At 50.6% G+C, this 17,290-nt stretch overlaps 1 protein-coding gene and 1 long non-coding RNA gene across 3 annotated transcripts in view; both read left to right on the top strand.

Annotated features, from left to right (window-relative positions):
• The window catches only part of AP3S2 (adaptor related protein complex 3 subunit sigma 2), a 56,952-nt gene extending 43,977 nt beyond the window's left edge, over positions 1–12,975 (top strand). For both annotated transcript variants that reach the window (XM_025918537.2, XM_025918536.2), the window contains 2 exons: positions 10,226–10,333; positions 12,069–12,975. In XM_025918537.2, the coding sequence (XP_025774322.1) occupies positions 10,226–10,333; positions 12,069–12,197 (237 nt within the window). In that variant the 3' untranslated portion in view covers positions 12,198–12,975. The remainder of the gene's footprint in view (positions 1–10,225; positions 10,334–12,068) is intronic.
• A 427-nt stretch (positions 12,976–13,402) lies between these two features.
• On the top strand, positions 13,403–16,123 carry LOC147580457 (uncharacterized). The gene is made up of 2 exons (XR_015252921.1): positions 13,403–14,409; positions 14,705–16,123. It is a non-coding gene; the product is annotated as an uncharacterized LOC147580457 (long non-coding RNA).
• The last annotated feature ends 1,167 nt before the right edge of the window (positions 16,124–17,290 follow it).

Here is a 17,290-nt window from a genome sequence, read left to right as displayed (position 1 = left end):
GGTTCCTGCCATCCCAAGATGGAACTGAATTTTACTAAAGAAGCAGTATTGGGGTACCTGGGTGGCTCAGTCTGTTGAGTGTCCAACTCTCGGTTTTGGCTCAGGTCATGATCTCGCGGCTCATGGATTCGAGCCCCGCGTCGGGCTCGGTGCTGATGGTGCCACAGAGCCTGCTTGGGATTCTCTCTCTCCCTCTTTCTCTGCCCTCTCCCGCTTGTGCTGGCTCTCTTTCTCTCTCTTGAAATAGATAAATAAACTTAAAGAAAAAAAAAAAGAAGAGTAGTATATTAAAAAAAAGAAGCAGCAATATTATTCATGGTAGATACAGATGCAGGGGTGCTCAGTGGTACCACATTCTAGGTACCATTATGGATTTTTTTTAAAGTTTTTTTTTTAATGTTTATTTATTTTTGAGAGAGACAGAGAGCGTGAGTAGGGGAGGGGCAGAGAGAGGGAGATACACATTCCAAAGCAGGCTCCAGGCTCTGAGCTGTCAGCACAGAGCCTGATGCGGGGCTCGAACCTACGAACCATGAGATCGTGACCTGAGCTGAAGTCGGACGCTTAACCGACTGAGCCACCCAGGCACCCCGGTAGCATTATGGATTAAAGTCAGCTTTAGCTGTGGGCTGCTAGCATGAGAACCTTACTTATTTTATCTATAGAAAAATAATCGTAAAAAAAAAAAAAAAAGAAAAATAATCGTAAGTTTCATACTTAAATTTATGGAATACGGCCAGTTTAAGGTCTAGCGACTGTGTGTTTTTACTAGAGGAAAAAGTAATGTCTTGTTTGTTATCTTCAGGCTCCAGATCAGTTTGGTTTTAGCGATAGTCTCCGTTGACCTGGGCTTGGATTCAGAACTTTATTAACCTCAGTGAGAAACATAACCAAGACTAGTACTCTTGAAGATCCTGGAATCCTCTGTCCTTGGATAGGGTTGTCGAAACCGATTTGCCTCCCTCCCCAACAATTCCAGAGCTGTGTCCTAAGGAGCATCTCTGTCCTTGAAGTGACACTTTTATGTTCCCTCTTCGACTCCCAATCCTGACACGAAACTAGCAAGTTTATTGTAACCCACCCTTATCCGTAGAGGTTAACTCTGTGTCCTGGGCAGTAGCACTAGTTTCTTGGTGCCAGGATGGGAAGCCAGGCCTGTGTGTGTGTCCTCGGAATCAGAGCTTTTGAACTAGACGAGCTGCTCTCATCCATTCAGCTGGCCTTAGGAAGGTTGAGCTGTTACCAAGCACTGTGCTTGGCACTGGAGACCCAGAGGTGAGTGTGACATAGATCTGTCCTCAAGGAAAATCACGGTCGGACAAGTAAAACATACGACAGTGCACCACATGAAGGACCTCAGTAGAAGTGCCTACAGGCCGCAGTACTCTGTCTCAGAAGAGGGGGATTGTCTTAGCCTTTCTTGAGCTTGCTTGCCCCTGGCTGTGGGTATTCACCTCCAATTCTGGAAGAATGTCTCTGATTTTTACAGAACTTAACAGGATCAGCGTAAAGAATGGTAGAAGGTAATCAGGGTTAGGATTAGATCTCAGCAGCATCGGCGGCAGTGCAAGCCCTTGTTCCAGTTTGAGAAAGGCTTTCTTTTCCTTCAGGGAGTCCCAGCAGGTTCGACAGTCATTAAACTCTCCTCTGATGCCTCCCGGTGTCATTTTCCCCTTTCTGTGCATCTTCACAGTGCAACTGCTGGCCAGGCCTTTGTTGGCCCAGGACCTCTGACTCCGGCTCTTCAGAACAGGAGAGTCACGCTTTCTTGGAGTCCCCGGGCTTTACCTAAGCACTGTTGAGTCCTCAGCATGCACCAGATTTGTTCTTCCTGTTTCATCTATTAAACTGGGTCACGGAGGGGCGCCTGGGTGGCGCAGTCGGTTAAGCTTCCGACTTCAGCCAGGTCACGATCTCGCGGTCCGTGAGTTCGAGCCCCGCGTCGGGCTCTGGGCTGATGGCTCAGAGCCTGGAGCCTGTTTCCGATTCTGTGTCTCCCTCTCTCTCTGCCCCTCGCCCGTTCATGCTCTGTCTCTCTCTGTCCCAAAAATAAATAAACGTTGAAAAAAAAAAAATTAAAAAAAAAAAACAAAAACTGGGTCACGGAAAAGCTTCTGGGGGAGCCTTACGAGCCGCAAACTTGTAGGTCCCCATCCTGATCAGGACACTCATTAGTTTTTATTTATTTTATTTTATTTTGTTACTTTATTTATGGGAGGATGCAAGTGGGGGAGGGGTAGAGAGAGGGGGACAGAGGATCCGAAGCAAGCTGTGCACTGACAGGCTGACAGCAGCAAGCCCAATGTGGCACTCGAACTCATGGCCTGAGCCGAAGTTGGACACTCAAGTGGACTGAGCCACCCAGGCGCCCCAAGATACTCATTATTACCTCTAGGGAGTGAGATGGAGATGAGATGGGGAAGGTCTCAGTTAACTTATATTGATAGAAAAGAACAGTTAGGCCCAGTTACATGCCCAGAGGATCCAGTTATAGAAGCAGGTATCTTCAGGGGAGGGGGGACAATGTGCCAGCTTCCTAGAAGAGAAAAATGAAAGGAAGACAGCTGTCCAGATGTGTCAGGAGCATAGTATGGAGGCTTGATAGCAGGTTAGATTGCCTTCAGAGGAACAGACGTTATTCTGGTGTTTACCATTTATTCTTGAACAACGCAGGGTTGGGGGCACTGATCCCCAGCGTAAGAGTCCACATACAACTTTTGATTCCCCCCAGAAACTTAACTACTAATAGCCTTCTGTTGACAGAAGCCTTACCAATAACATAAACAGCTGATTAAAGCATATTTTGTATGTTATGTGTATTCTATACTGTATTATTCAAACAAAACAAGCCACAGGAGAGAAAGTGCTCTTAAAATCATAAGGAAAGGGGCATCTGGGTAGCTCAGTCAGTTGAACATCTGAACAGCCCGCTTCAGATCCTCTGTCCCCCTCTCTCTCTGCCCCTTCCCTGCTCGCTCACACATACGCTGTCTCTCAAAAATAAATAAACATTTTTAAAACTAAAAATAATTTAAAAAATCATAAGGAAGAGAAAATACATTTGTAGTACTGGACTGTATTTATCAAAAAAAATCTGTATATAAGTGGACCCACGTAGCTCAAACCCGTGGTGTTGAAGGGTCAAATGTATTTTATTTTTTGATCGTTTTGAGAGATTTTAAGAGAAAATTTTAAATAAGACAGAAATATAAACACCAACCTTTGGCTCACTAAAGTGTGGCCATAAGTTTATGTCTCTTTGATCTTGTAATATATGTTTCTACCCAGCATTTTACCTGTTAAGATTTCAGATTCGTCACCCAAAGTATTTTCTCTGTTGCCTCCCCGTTACATCAAGTTGACCTATTGGTTTATTGGGGTTATCTTAATCTTTATGGTCAGATGAAACTCTTCCTGGATGTGATTATTCTTAGATCAGCTTACCGTTGGATTTGCCGAGAACTAAGAAGTCAGTAGTGTTTTCGTTTCGATTCTCTTACTGGTACTTCTGAATGAATCTTGCTATTGTCGTCGTTTTAGATGGTTGCCGAAATAGAAAGCTATGAATTATCAAGGAATTGTAATTATATCAAGTATGTAATTACTTGATAATGCATGTTTGTTCAGTGCACATGATGTTAGGCTGGGTTAGGACTCTCGAGGACCTTTACTTCTTTGCTTTCTTCTGTTGTGGTTCTTACCGCCCCTATGTGACTTCGATTTCAGACTTCCTTTCCCCCCCCCCGCCTCCACTTTGTTGGTTTGGTACTTTTAACTCACAGTGTTCTCTGAGGACCTCACCTCCACTTCTGCTGGCATCCTTGAGGTCAGTCCATCAGTTAACTCTTGTCATTTAATTCTTTGTGATCTGACTGTATGTAGTTTTTTTAGGTACATGAGTTTGGTATTGATTCTTCTTCCTTTTTTGTTCAAGTATAATTAACAATACAGTGTTGTATTAGTTCCAGTTGTACAATATATCGATTCAGCGATTGTGTACATTTCTTAGTGCTCACCACGATAAGTGTACTCTTGGTCCCCTTTATCTCTTCCACCCCTCCCGCTACCAGCCTCCCCTCTGGCAACCACCAGTTTATTCCCTGTTTTTAAGAGTCTGGTTTTTTGTCTGTCTCTTTTTTCCCTTGTTCGCTTGTTTTGTTTCTTAAATTGCACATATGATTGTGAAATCACATGGTTTTTCTCTTTCTCTGACTTACTTCACTTGGCATTATACCCTCCGGGCCCATCCATGTTGTTGCAATGGCAGGCACTCATTCATTTTTATTGCTGAGTCATACTTTTTGTGTGTGTAGTATTGACTCCTGGCTGCGTTCTCTATACACCCGGGCTTAGCAACCTCGAACTTTCTCACATCCCCTGTGTTTCCTCTGGCAGAAATGTTACTCGTCTTTCATGGCGCACTTCACGTTCAGTGCAAGGGGTCTTCATGGACTTCTCAGATGAACGAGGGCAGCTGGCAGGCTGACCCTTCGTTGCTCACTCTCTGCTCCTGTACAGCACATGAGTCACTGTGCTGACCAAAGGTCAGCTGTGATATTTTTAGACCTGTTGATGCCAGTCAAACTGGTATTGTAATTATATAACTTAATCATATACAGATAAACCGTAATGAGAAAAGAGAATTGTTCTCTGAAAACCAAGGTGAATGCTTTGGAAAGAGAAGTTACTTCAAAAAGGAAATGAAGTTGAATCGGGTTTGGGCAAAGATAAATATAGAAAATAGAGATGGAGGCTCTGAAAAATCTAGAAGCAGTCTGTACTTACTGTTTCACAGGAGTCTGAGTTCTCCCTGTACTTCAGAGAAACTGGAAATTGTAGGTGATGCATTATGGGTGAATTTTATGCAAGAAGAGTGGCACACTCTGGTCAGCAGCAAAGATCTTATTGGCCCCAAATCATTAGTTTGGTGGCTCTCAAAGTATTGTTTATAGCAAGTGACTCTGGGCTTGGATACGGCAGGGATGGGGGGGATCACAATAAAAGTCATAATAACTAGATCTTTATTACATGAGTTGTTGGTTTTCAAGGCTACCCATTGACTCTCAGTTATTGAGAGTGAGGAAGTCAGGGTTCTTGTACCTCCTTCCTTCCCCCAACTTTGTCTTCCTGACTTTCTGCTGGCTGTAACTTTCCTTCATTGTCAGGCACATAGCATTGGCCTCTGTTGTCGCTCTAATCCACTTTAACCTCAGTCCTCCCTGTAAGCGGACTCGGTGCTCAACGCCAGTCTCTCTGCCATCGCCCCTTGGCTGGCAGTTTCTCAAGACAGACTCATGGGAACAGGGTTTATCCTATTCTGTTACTCTTGACTGGTATAAATTCTTGGATTACACTTTCTCTCTTTGGGAATTTTGTAGGTATTACATCTTTTTCTGCTAGCATTGGATTTTACTGTGGAAATTTTCAAGATTTTGCCCCTCTCTTAAATAATTTGATCTTCTTGCCTCATTGCAAAAATCCGGAAATGTTACCCTCAGGGTCTGTCTTGGCGTTGACCGTTGTGGGTCGGTTTTCCCCAGGATACAGTGTGGCCTTGCAGTATGTGGACCCTCTTTCGTTTCAGAAACCTCTTGAATCATACTTTCACATAATCTTTATGAACACCTCTTTTCCTATGTGTTTGCTCCGCGTCCTGGTTTCCCTTGATACATCCGCTGCATGTCCTTTGCTGGCTTCTCTAACTCTCCTTTTTCTCTATTCCTTTTAACCCCTTTTCTGTTTCATTGTACCTGCTTTTTTCCATCTCCCTCCTTTCTGTTCCTTACGCTTTCGGCAGTGTCTCTTCTCCCTTTGCTTCTTTCCAGCTTCACCTTCATTTCCGTACTGTTTCCTTCCACTTCTCCCCCAGCGGTGCCCGCGAGGTCTTCTCTTGTTGCCGCCTCCCCACCCCTCCCACAAGTGCCTGCTCTTCTGCCCTGAGCTCTCGCTTCACTGTTTGCTTTTTTTCAGCTTTGCAAAAAGATTTTACTGTCATTCGTTTCCTCCGTGGCGGCGGTTTTCCAGTGCATAGTCCTAGTCTGCTTTTTGGTTTTCCCGTTTCTTTCCAAATTTTGTTCTTGTTGTATCTTTGTATACATCCGGTGTAGATTTCATTCTTACAAGTCCTCTTCAAGCAGGTGAGTTTCTCAGGGACTAGCTATTCGCAGGATGCTTGTTTAGAGGAGGTCCCAAGTCTGAATTCCAGGCTGACTGCAGTCATTCTCCTGATCTAGGGTTTGGGGTGAGTTCATTTACCCTGTATCTCCGTCCAGCCAGTAGAGCGAGCTTCTGCAGGCTTTTCCACGATGCGGATGCCACCATGAAGCTGAACTTGTGAGGCGAATATGGCTCGTTTGTGGTGGTTTCTCCTATGCTTCCCACTCCAGGTCCACAGACGTTCCTGCCTCCCCAGCAAGGAATCTGTTTGGTCCCAGAGCGAGTGTCCTTTACCCACAGGCAGTATATTTTGGCAGATCTTTCTCTCCAGCTCCCATGTTCCCTCTCTGTAGTATCCTTTCTTTTCTTTCTCTAAGGAAAGGAGCCTCGCTTGAACTCCTTGCTTTTGACAGCTTTTCTAGCTGTTTTAGGGTCTGGGATTTGGGTTGCCTTCCAGTTTTGTTAAAAATGGAGTTTGCGTTTTTATTCATTTCTCCTTTTTTGCACTTGGAACACATCTTGAATAGCATCTTAGAATTATGACTTCATGATACCATATTCGCATCGGAAGTCTTAACATATGCTGTCCAGCTGCTAGTGGCCTTTTCCTGCCTTCTCCATCAGGCCTCCATCACCACACTGCCATCCATCTTCTAAGCACCTAAAGCCCCAGGAATATGCTGCTCAGGCTTAGGAAAAGCCTTTTCATTCAGTCAGCGTGCCTGCGGCTCACTAGGCCTTGAGGACGAAGCACAGAAGAATTCATGCAAGACCTTTGACACGCCAAAGGCAAGTCTTAAAATGATTCCATATGGACCGGGAGTGAGGGATGAGCAGGTAGAAGACACAGCTTGGGACTCAGAGGAACCATGGCGGAAAGGGTGCCGAACATGAACTCTGGAGTCAGACGGGCCCAGACTCGGTGCTCTGTTCTGCTACTCATACATGTGACATTGGGATAGTTCATTGCCTTTTCCATGTGTCAGTTCCCTCATATATAAAATGAAAATTATATTACCTACCTCAGATGAATATTACTAATTTTTTTTTTTTTAACATTTGTTCATTTTTGAGAGAGAAAGAAAGAGCAGGGGAGGGGCAGAGAGAGAGAGACACACACACACACACAGAATCGGAAGCAGGCCCCAGGCTCTGACTTGTCAGCACAGAGCCCAACATGGGGCTCAAACTCACGAACCATGAGATCATGACTGAGCCACCCAGGCGCCCCAGATATTACGATATTATGCCCCGATACATAAACTTAAAGTAAGAACCATGTAAAGTGTTTATCATAGCGGAGACGCTCAACAAATACTACTTTCTCCCATGAAGGAGCTCACTAAACAATAGAATAAAACACTAGGAGTCCTGGTGTGGACACTTGTATTTTGTTTTTTCAGTTGTGAATTTTACGGAACGTAAAGCTTTCCATCTTCATTTTTTAAGTGTACACTTGAGTCGTGCTAAGTGCATCCACACGATCGTGCAGCCCTTCTCGGGAACTCTCTTCATCTTGCAAAACTGAAACTGGTTTCGCATTAACCAACAGGCGTCCCGTCCTCCCTCAACTCCAGCCACCAGCTTTCCATTTCTGCCTCTGATTTTGGCCACGGGTACTTCATAGAAAGAAATCGTACCGTATTTGTCCTTTTGTTTCTGGCTCATTTCACTTAGCGTAATGGCTTCGAGTTTTATCCGTGTCGCAGCATGTGTCTGAGTGTCCTGCCTTTTTAAGGCTGAATAATATTCCTTTGTATGTCTATATCACATTTATCCATCCATCCATCCATCCATCGATGTGCACATGGGCTGCTTCTACCTTTTGGTTATTCTGTGAATAATGCTGCTATGAAGATAGGTATAGAAATGTCTTTTTGAATCCTTGGTTTATATCTCTTAAGTATAAACGCAGGTGCGGAATTGTTTGATTATATGGTTATTCGGTTGCTTAAAATATTTTGAGGAGCCATCAGAATGTCTTCAGAGGTTGATTTCTTCTTTTTTTTTTCCTTTTGAGAGGGAGTGCTCAAGTGCAAGCTGGGAAGCTGGGGAGGGACAGAGAGAGAGAGAGAGAGAGAGAGAGAGAAAGAAATCCCAAGCTCCATGCTCAGCACAGAGTCCAATGTGGGGCTCAGTCTCACAACTGTGAATACATGACCTGAGCCAAAATCAAGACTCAGATGCTTAACTGCCTGAGCCACCTAGGAGCCCCCAGAAGCTAATTTCTTGATGGGGAAGTATAAACAGTGTAGTTCCCCAATGAATAATTTTAAGACCAGTAGCATTTAACATTTTGTAAATTATCTAAATATGAGAATTTTACCATTAAATCCCCATTTGCATTTAAATAATGAAATGATTCCTCTTGTATAAAATTTAAGAATGCCACATGAGTGTGTATGTATAGACAGGAAAGTGGTTAATAAAACTCAGTGTAAGTGAATATACTTTATTTGTACATAAAACACATGTTCTTGTTATACTCTCTCCCTCCATGGGCAAAATATGAAGAACTAATATGCCTGAGAACTTCACGTGTCCAACATGCATGTGCACAAGCACACAGACAGACACATCTTTTATCTTGACCCTTCATTGCCCACAGAGTAAATTGGCCTCACATCCTCCATGCTCCAGTCTAGACGCTAGACCAGTGGGTCTCAACTGGGGGCGGTTTCACCAGGAGACATTTTTGGTGGTCACAGCTGGTGGGGTGCTCCTGGGATCGAATGAGCAGAGCCCAGGGGTACTGTTAAACAGCCCAGGGGTACCGTCCACAGGACACCCCCCCCCACACACACACACACAGAAAATTTTCCAGCCCCAAGTGGCAATAGTGCTCAAACTTTAGACCCAGACTACCTCGTCACTAGGTTCAGTGTGAATACTCCTCTGGGCACCAGGCTCACGTGTGCGCTCGGGTTCCATCCAGCCAGTCCTCCTCAGCAAAACTGAATCTCCGTGTACTTGACCATCGCGCTGACTGAGCCCTGTGCTGACTCAAACACTGCACCCCACGGTAGCGAGCGAGCTGCCATAGAAACCCCCAGAGGGTCGGTCAGAGGTGTCTGCTGGGGTGTGTAAGGGGTGGGACTTCTTTCAAATCAGATCCTGTCAACATGGCCTTCGAGGTGCCACCTTCTATTGTTAATTAAGCACCAGATCAACAGCCCGAGAAGGAAGAGGGCGGCTAGAGAGACCAGAGAGATTCACTGAGACGGTGGGAGGACCGAGCTGGTCTCTGACATCAGAGAAGTGGGAAGAAGGACTTCAGGTGGAAGGCACCGGAGGAAGCAATTCTGCCGGTGGTGGGTCTGCAGAGCCCCTGGATCTGCCTGGAAAGGCAGATTTATGCGAGAGGCCGGAGCCAATGCCGACAAGGTGGTCAGGGCCTGAAGGACCCAGTTTCTCATCCCAGCTCTAAGAAAGGGATGAGGACCGGTATGAAGGCGCGCGCCTGTTTTGCCGCCAGCGTAACACGGGCTGGAGGGCCTATCTTAGGAAGCCCGGGAGACGTCGCATTGCACGTGGGATGTGCTTGGGCAGGGATTGTCCCGCCGCCCCTGCAGTGACCGAGTGTGCGTCCGTCAGCGGTGCTGCTGCCGAGAGCAGCAATGAGCGCCATCCTGATTCATTTAGAACCCGGTGTGGGGCAGGCTGGGCGTTTGGTAGAGGTTATCTCAGTCCTCACCAGAGTTCTGGAAGGAGGCTGGGGAACAGAAAGGATAGTGTGCCCAAAGTCACCCAGCTTAACCTGTGTGACTTCAGAGCCTGTGCTCTCAGCTACCACCTTCCCGCCCAGAGTGTGGCCCGCAGGTAGGAAAGAGCTACGGAATGAGCTGCTCACGGAAGAGGTTCGCGTGACGGTGTGCCGAGACGCGGGGGCCGCCCCTGTGGTCTCACGTGAGGGGTGGAGGACTCGGGCTTAGGTGTCTGTTGGGAATCAGGAGCTGGTGTCGGGTCCAGCCGCTCTGCTGGTGCAGGAGAGCCCGCGGGGTCTCTGTTTGGGCCACACCGCGACCTCCGCAGGGCGCTCCAACCCTTCTCGTTCCCGCTTCCCCTTCAGGTGCACTACATCCTTCAGGAGGTGGTGATGGGTGGGATGGTGTTGGAGACCAACATGAATGAAATCGTGGCTCAGATCGAAGCTCAGAACAGGCTGGAGAAATCCGAGGTGAGTACGCGGCTGTACTTCTGCCCCAGCCAGTTCGGCTCGAGAAGAACCCGGTTCGAGAAGACCGGGGCAGAAGGAGAAAGGGATGCATGTGTTGGTTTGTGTTGCTGGGGAACTTTAGGAATGTGTATACGCCTCTTCTTTCTTCCTCGAGTCCACCGAAACTGATTGGAAGGCCCGCTGATTGGAAGGCCAGCCCTGAAGATTAAAACGTGTAAGAATAAGGCTAAAAGTGTGAACGGAAAAGCCAGATGGCACACAAAGACAGACACCTCCCGGCTTGGGGGACTCTGGCCGGTGCTTGTAGTTTGTAATTCCTCCTTTCAAAGCTACACATTCCTTGGAGGGACCCAGAATCCCCTTGTCTGGTCCCATTGTGGTTTTCCAGTGCTCTGGGAGTCTGCTTTCCCAGCGGCCATTCCTCGTGGTGTCTTTCAGAGCTCCGACTTGCCAGTTCCCTTATTTCCAGTTAGCCCTGTACTCAGCTGGAACAGAATTTGGGCTGGGTTTACAAACAACATACCCCAGCCCACCCCCACATGGTGCTGGGCTTGATACAAACGCTCCCACTAGGGGCACCTGGCTGGCTCAGTTGGAGCACGCGACCCTCGGTCTCAGGGTCGTGAGTTTGAGCCCCACGCTGGGGGTAGAGATTACTTAAAACTTAAACAAAAACGGCTCACAGTAGATTCTGTCCTACCCCCCTGAGGTTTCTCTATCACCTCCGTCAGCCTAGCCGGAGAGCAGTGTAGAGGCTACAGGCCCTACACCTTCATACGCGGCAGGAAGAGAATTTTAATTACCTGAGTGTCTTCGAGAGCTTCATTCCTTCTTGTGACGGAACTTGACCTTGCAAAGAGCCACGAATTCCTCTGTCTGTGAGGACTGGTGGCCCTGCCGACGAAGCTCCGCCAGACCACCCCTGGAGCGGCACCACGGTCCTTTAGTGACACAGGCCAGGGACCTTCCGGGAGTAGTGAGTGAGTCACAGGCAAGGGGTTTGGAAACAGGAAGAATGGAGACGTGCTGGGCGAGAGCGGGACTGGAGTCGGTGTCCCGACAGTCAGTGAGGAGGACGGGGTTCTGGGAGTCTTGTCGGCTTCTCCCCTTCTCTGCCCGCTGGGGGCGAGCCAGCGGGGAGCGCCCCTCTTCTCTGTGTTTGTCACAGTCCTTCCGTGGCTGCGGGTGTGTCAGACCTTCCACGGGTCCTTCCGCCCATCTTGCTGCCACATGACATTTCCAAAGCCAGCTCTTTCCCGTCTCACGTTGATAGTTGGCAGGCAGCTGCCCTAAACGGACTTTCCTTTTTCTCGTACGCGTTTCCCTGTGACTGCACCCGCTTCTAAGAGTGTTCAGGCTCTTCGGGGAAGGGCTTTGTTTTGTAGTCTGAAAAGTGCCCCTGACACAGAGTATGACGTGGTCAAACCGTCTCCGGTTATTCCAGCAAGCGTGCACTGAGCGCCTGCTGTGTGCCAGGCCCTGTTAGGTGCGGGGGCTAGCACCCCACGTGAGCCACCACCCCTTCGGGAGCGCACGCTGTGGAGCCTGCCCCAGAGCCCCCGTCCCACCTCAGGATTGCCGCATTGGCCATACCTTTGAGGAATAAGGAGGAAAAATCAAAACGTGTGTCGTGTGTGCTCGGTGTGGACACTTCCGGTCTCCGTCACTTGTGTTTTTAAGCGTTAAGCAGATGACACCGAGCGTTTGTCTCATGCCCCCTCTCGTGTCTCCTCAGGGTGGCCTGTCAGCAGCCCCCGCCCGGGCCGTGTCCGCTGTGAAAAACATCAATCTGCCGGAGATTCCTCGGAACATCAACATTGGTGATCTCAACATCAAAGTCCCCAACCTGTCCCAGTTTGTCTGAGGGTCCACGGCTACTGAACTGGAGTCCTTGAAACCAGCCAAGCCAGTCCTGCCACAGAACGCACTCTGAGCCTTAGAAGGGTCGAGCCCGGGCCCTGACCCTTGCTGCCATGGGGTCGGGGGGGAGCCCTGGGTTCACCGCTAGCATGTGCTCGGTTCTCACCTGTGCCGACTTGCCGGCCTCTGATACGTGTAGCCACCGCAGACGTGAGGGGGGCCCCTGGCCTCCGTGGGGTCAGCGTGCCCCAGCCACTCGTACCTTTACCTCCCGCATGTAGCCGCTTCCAGGGCCTGGGCGCTGTACTGGGGCCCTCCTGCTTCCTAGAACCCGCCACCAGGACACTGTCTGACGAGAGTCTTTCTCCTTAGTACCACGAGGCTTCCGCGGTCCTATAGCGTTCACTTTTGCTGGTGAGACACCATAGCTAGTGAAGGGCCGACCCTTAGGGGATGCGGTGAGTGGCGGAGAAGGGCAGAGTTTTATGAGAACCCAGAGTTGCCTTCTGGCTGTACTGTGTAGGCAAGCTTGCTGGTGACCCCGCCTCCAGAACACGTCCCCCACCGCCACAGTCCTTGCACAGGGCGCCATCCCAACCACGAACCTGGTGCATGCTGATAGGGAGAACACCCCCTTCCCCACGGCCATGTCTCCGGCACAGCCCGAGGGTCCCTCAGCAAAGGGGAGAGGCCCGTGTCTGTGGAAGGTAAAGCTGACAACATGTGAAACGTCTCAGAATTATGACTCTTTCCAGGTTTAAAATACATTCTTCTGATGAGCAGACGGTCAGTTGCTGTGTTAGAAGTGACGGGTTTTCTCCATACAGGAAAGCCACTGCTGCCTGCACCAGCCTGTGGAGCATGAGAGCTGGGATCACTGGTTCTAGAACGGGCACTGGGAAGACTGGGGACACGCGAAGTGTGCTGACTGAGACCCGTGGCTCTGCGGTGTCTTGTCCCCACCGTGGGAGGATCCCCTCCCTGTTCCCCCCAGGTGACATCCTCCCACGGTTGGCTTCGGAAACTTGTAAATGTTTACGTGTGATGAGTGTCTTTCTGTGGTTAATGTGGAGCTAAAACTGCTCCTCCGAGTAGTGCCTCTTGCCACGCTGCCCCGGGGTTAGGGAGCTCTCTGCGTCACCACGGCGACGTCTCCCAGCCAGGGGGCTTCCCGTGCGTGCCTGCCGGCAGGGGGCCCAGACAGGCAGGGGGCCCAGACCGCTCCAATGTCCTGCTGCCGCTGCAGAGCTGCAGAGCCTGTCTGAGATGGTGCTCCCCCCCCCCCCCCCGGCCCCCAGGACCGCGGTGCTCCCGTGCTTGGTGCCCTCTGCTCCCCGCAGCCTCCTGTGCTCGCTCGGGCAGACCCTCCCCGGTAGCCTCCGGGACGGGCGGGCGATCAGAAGGAGGCCCTCTGTCCGAAGAGGGAGAGGAAGGTCGCGACGTCTGATAGCATTCTTTTGAAGGGTTTGGGTTTTCTGTAACGGACGCCTCAGCACGTCCGTGTCCCTCTCTCACATTTACTAAGTGTGGAATAAGAAAAGAGGAGCACGGATGTGAGGCGCTGTGAGCAGGACCTTCCCACAGGCCTTAGAGCCTTACAGCAGGCATCACCGTCCCCATTCCGCAGGGACAGTAAGAGACAGGTCAAGTAACCTGCTTTGCGTCACACGGGGCTGAGGATTGAGACTCGCCTGCCTAAGTCCAAAGTCCATTTTCTTTCAGTGCTCAAGACGGCTTCTAATTTTATCCTCTTTGTTCTGGATAAGGAAACCGAGTCCCAGAGAGGTTAGTAGCTTCTCACAAACCCTGGTGAAACCAGACCTGGTTTGCTAAGGGGGCCAGTGACGACGTCCTCAGAGGGCGAAAGCTGGAGGCTTTCGGAGAGCTGATGAGCAGCCCAGAGTATTAAGTGTTGTGCTGAGGGTCATGAAGCTAGAACCTGGTCATTTCTCTGGAGTTTACGTATTTGTGTTGTGGTTTAACGCATCAGTGCGGGGCACCTGTCCGGCCCGGATTTCCCAGGACAGCCTTCAAATGTCTACCTGTCAGAAACCGATGTTTTCTGGTTTCAGCTCTCCTCCCACAGACCACTGACTGGTCCCGGAGACTCCAACCAGTGAGCATCCCATCCTTACCCCTGAAACTGCCTCTAAAAATGGCCTGAAACTTCAGCCTTGTTTTTTATTTGCAAAAGTCCATCCCTTGGACAAGCCACGGTAATCATTCGTTAGCCACTCGAGGTTGTCTGCAAATCCAGCTAGCTCTCTCGCCTGCTACGAGCAAAGCCATAAGCTTTTTTTTTTTTTTTAACAAGAGGAAATCGTATGCTGTTTTTGAAGAAAGATACAGATACTGCAGCTGAGAGATTCCGTTAGGAAAATAGGGACTGGGCCTAAATTTGAGAGTCCTTGGTCCTGGATGATTGATGCTGAGGGTTTCCTGAAGTGGAACAGAATGCTGGGTCTCCAGGGCTCATGGCCCGTAATTAAAACCAAAAATTCTGTTGCGCAGTTTGTAAGCACCTGGTGCGTGCCAGGCTCAGTCCTAGGCACTGAAGATGGAGAGATCTGAGGCTCAGCTCCCGCCGTCGTCTCCGCCGAGGACCTCGGAGTGCCCGGATTGAGCGACTGGAAGCCTGAATCTGCAGTGACCGGAGTTGGTGGCTGTTCTGTGGAATAGTTAAAGGACAAGAACCCATTTGCCACCCCCGGCAGCCCCCATCGTGCCCCGCTGGGCCATGCTCCAAACAGCCCTTGTGCAAGCTGCTGTAACAGAAAGACTGGCTGGTGGCTTAACACTTCTCACGGTTCTGCAGTCTGATCAAGATCGAGGTGCCAGCAGATTGGATGTCTCTGAGAACCTGCTTCCTGTTTCACAGGCCGCCATCTTCTTGCTCTGTCCTCACATGGCGGAGAGAGAAGGCTCTTTGCTCTCCATCCCCTTATAAGGGTGCCAGTCCCATCATGGGGGCTTCACCCCACGACCCCATCCAAATCTAATCACCTCCCAAAGGCGCCCCCCCCCCCCCCCCCCGGCCCCAGATACCATCCCACTGGGGATTAGATTTCAACATAGGAATCTGAAGGACGCAGACATTCATCCACAGGTCACCTTATTACCTGCCTCTCCTCTTGGCCTACACGGCCGTGCGCTTGTCACATGAGGATTAATTCGGGATCTCTTGAGGCTTCTCAAGCCCCTGTTATTCAGGCCTCCGCCCCTTACAAAGCCGGCCCTTCCTCGCCACCTTACAAAGCCGCCACCTCCACGGAGCCACACTAGCGAAGCGCTCTCTGGCCCCAGCTCCACCCAAAACCACGGGAGCGCGCCGGCTAAATCCTGTCTGGTGGACCGGTCTTTAGTAGGGCGTTTCCTTCGTGTAGCCGTCCGTCCGTGGCTTTCCAAATAGGATGCATCAGTGGCGCCTGATGATAAAAATCGGGGTGAACGTGACAGCCGAGATGGAGAGCCACTACCTACGTATGAGAGACCGGGGCGTTGTCGGCTCCCAGCGAACACCCTGCTCTTCAGCCTTCCCTGTCCTCTACCTGGTCTCCCAGGGGCACCTGTCTCGCTGCGCTGAGGACCCTGCTCACGTGGCTTTGCCCTCTCGGGAGTGCGGCAGGGCTCCCGTCTGCTCTGACCTGGCAGCGGCTGCCAGAGATGCAGACAGGCCCTCTCTAGGGAAATAGTTCCCCGAGAATAATTAATCTTTTCCAAAAGACTGGGTACGTTCTTTCCTATTCGATGAGTTAATGTTTTAAAAAGGAAGTACATTCATGTAGTTCAAAATTTAAGATAACAGAAGCCTGTTCCGCCAGATTCCCACCGTGTTCCCACAGACCACCAAGTTACCCCCCGACCCCGTGGCAACAAGTGTTTCCAGTTGAAAGGATTAAGAAATAAAGTCCCTGGATTTTTATTACCAAACTGACGGTGTGCTCTTCCTCAGAGAGTTATGTTCCTTTTGACCTCGGTGACTGGCCTCGGCCCTCTGCAGCCATGCCACCCTCTGGACGGAGGAGGGCCTCCCAGACCACCCCGCGTCAAGGAGCCCCCCTACTTGAGCATACCTATCCCAGCTCTGCTTCTCCTGTTTTCAGGGCACTCGACCTGATGTACGTTTGGATCGAAGTTACTGTCTGTCCCCGCTAGGATGAGTGTCCCCACGGGCGGGCGTTGTCTCGCTCCACGCGGTGGGGACAGCGCCTGGTGCTTGCTCTCAATAAAGAAGTGTTGAATGAGCGGCCGGTGGAGGCTTTCCCGGGCCCCGCGCTCTGCCCTCTGGGAAGGAGAACCAGGGCAATGGTATTGGGAGCAGCAGGAGGGGAGGGACCCGGTGATGGCCTGTGGAGGTCGAGGGAGAGGAGAAAGGCGAAGCTGATGACCGTGGAACCCAAGTGAGGGACCCAGGACCAGTGAGGGGGTTCCTCGAGAGGAGGAAGTGGTTTGGGAGGAAGAGGGGCCCAGAGTGTGGATGAGGACGGGTCAGATGGGGAGAGTGGGAGGGGAGCGGGGGCGGGGGGCTGAGGTCCGCCAGCCAGCCGGGAGCCTGGGCGTGGGCAGGAGAGGAGCCGGCTCGAAGCCGTGGGGTGAGCCCCGGAGCCCAGAAGTGGCAGGAGGGGTGAGGATACAGCCTGCAGGCGAGGGAAGGGAGGGGAGACAGCAGGGCAACCTCAGGTCAGGGAGGGGCCTGCGGTGGGAGAGGCCAAGGGGCTGGGAACTGAAGACGTGGCCTCTGAGCTCACAGTTGTCCTCCAGTGAGGCAGCACCACCAGAGAACTCGGCGGTTCTAGCCAAGTGGAGCTTTTGAACTGCAAGGTGGTCACGTAAGAATGTGAGACGTGTAGAGCCCTCGGAAGGTCCCTGTCCTCTGCCATCGAAAGAGGGACCAGGAACTCCTTCCTGCCTTGGGGACTTGGGAGGTTTAACGAGAGGACTGGTGTAGACCGCAAAGGCTCCCTGAACCCGGCCGCCGCTGTCATGCGGCTTTTTACAGAGGGAGTAGGGGTAGATCCGGGAGGCTGGGAGGGGAGCCCAGGTGGGCCTCGCAGGGCCGGACCGGCTGCTGGCCTGGCCCCACCAGCGAGCCCCAGG

The sequence above is a fragment of the Puma concolor genome, chromosome B3 (assembly GCF_028749965.1).
Source record: "Puma concolor isolate L17-30 chromosome B3, mPumCon1.1.hap2, whole genome shotgun sequence".
In the NCBI taxonomy this organism is placed as follows: domain Eukaryota; kingdom Metazoa; phylum Chordata; class Mammalia; order Carnivora; family Felidae; genus Puma; species Puma concolor.
This window is presented reverse-complemented; position numbering and strand designations above follow the sequence as displayed.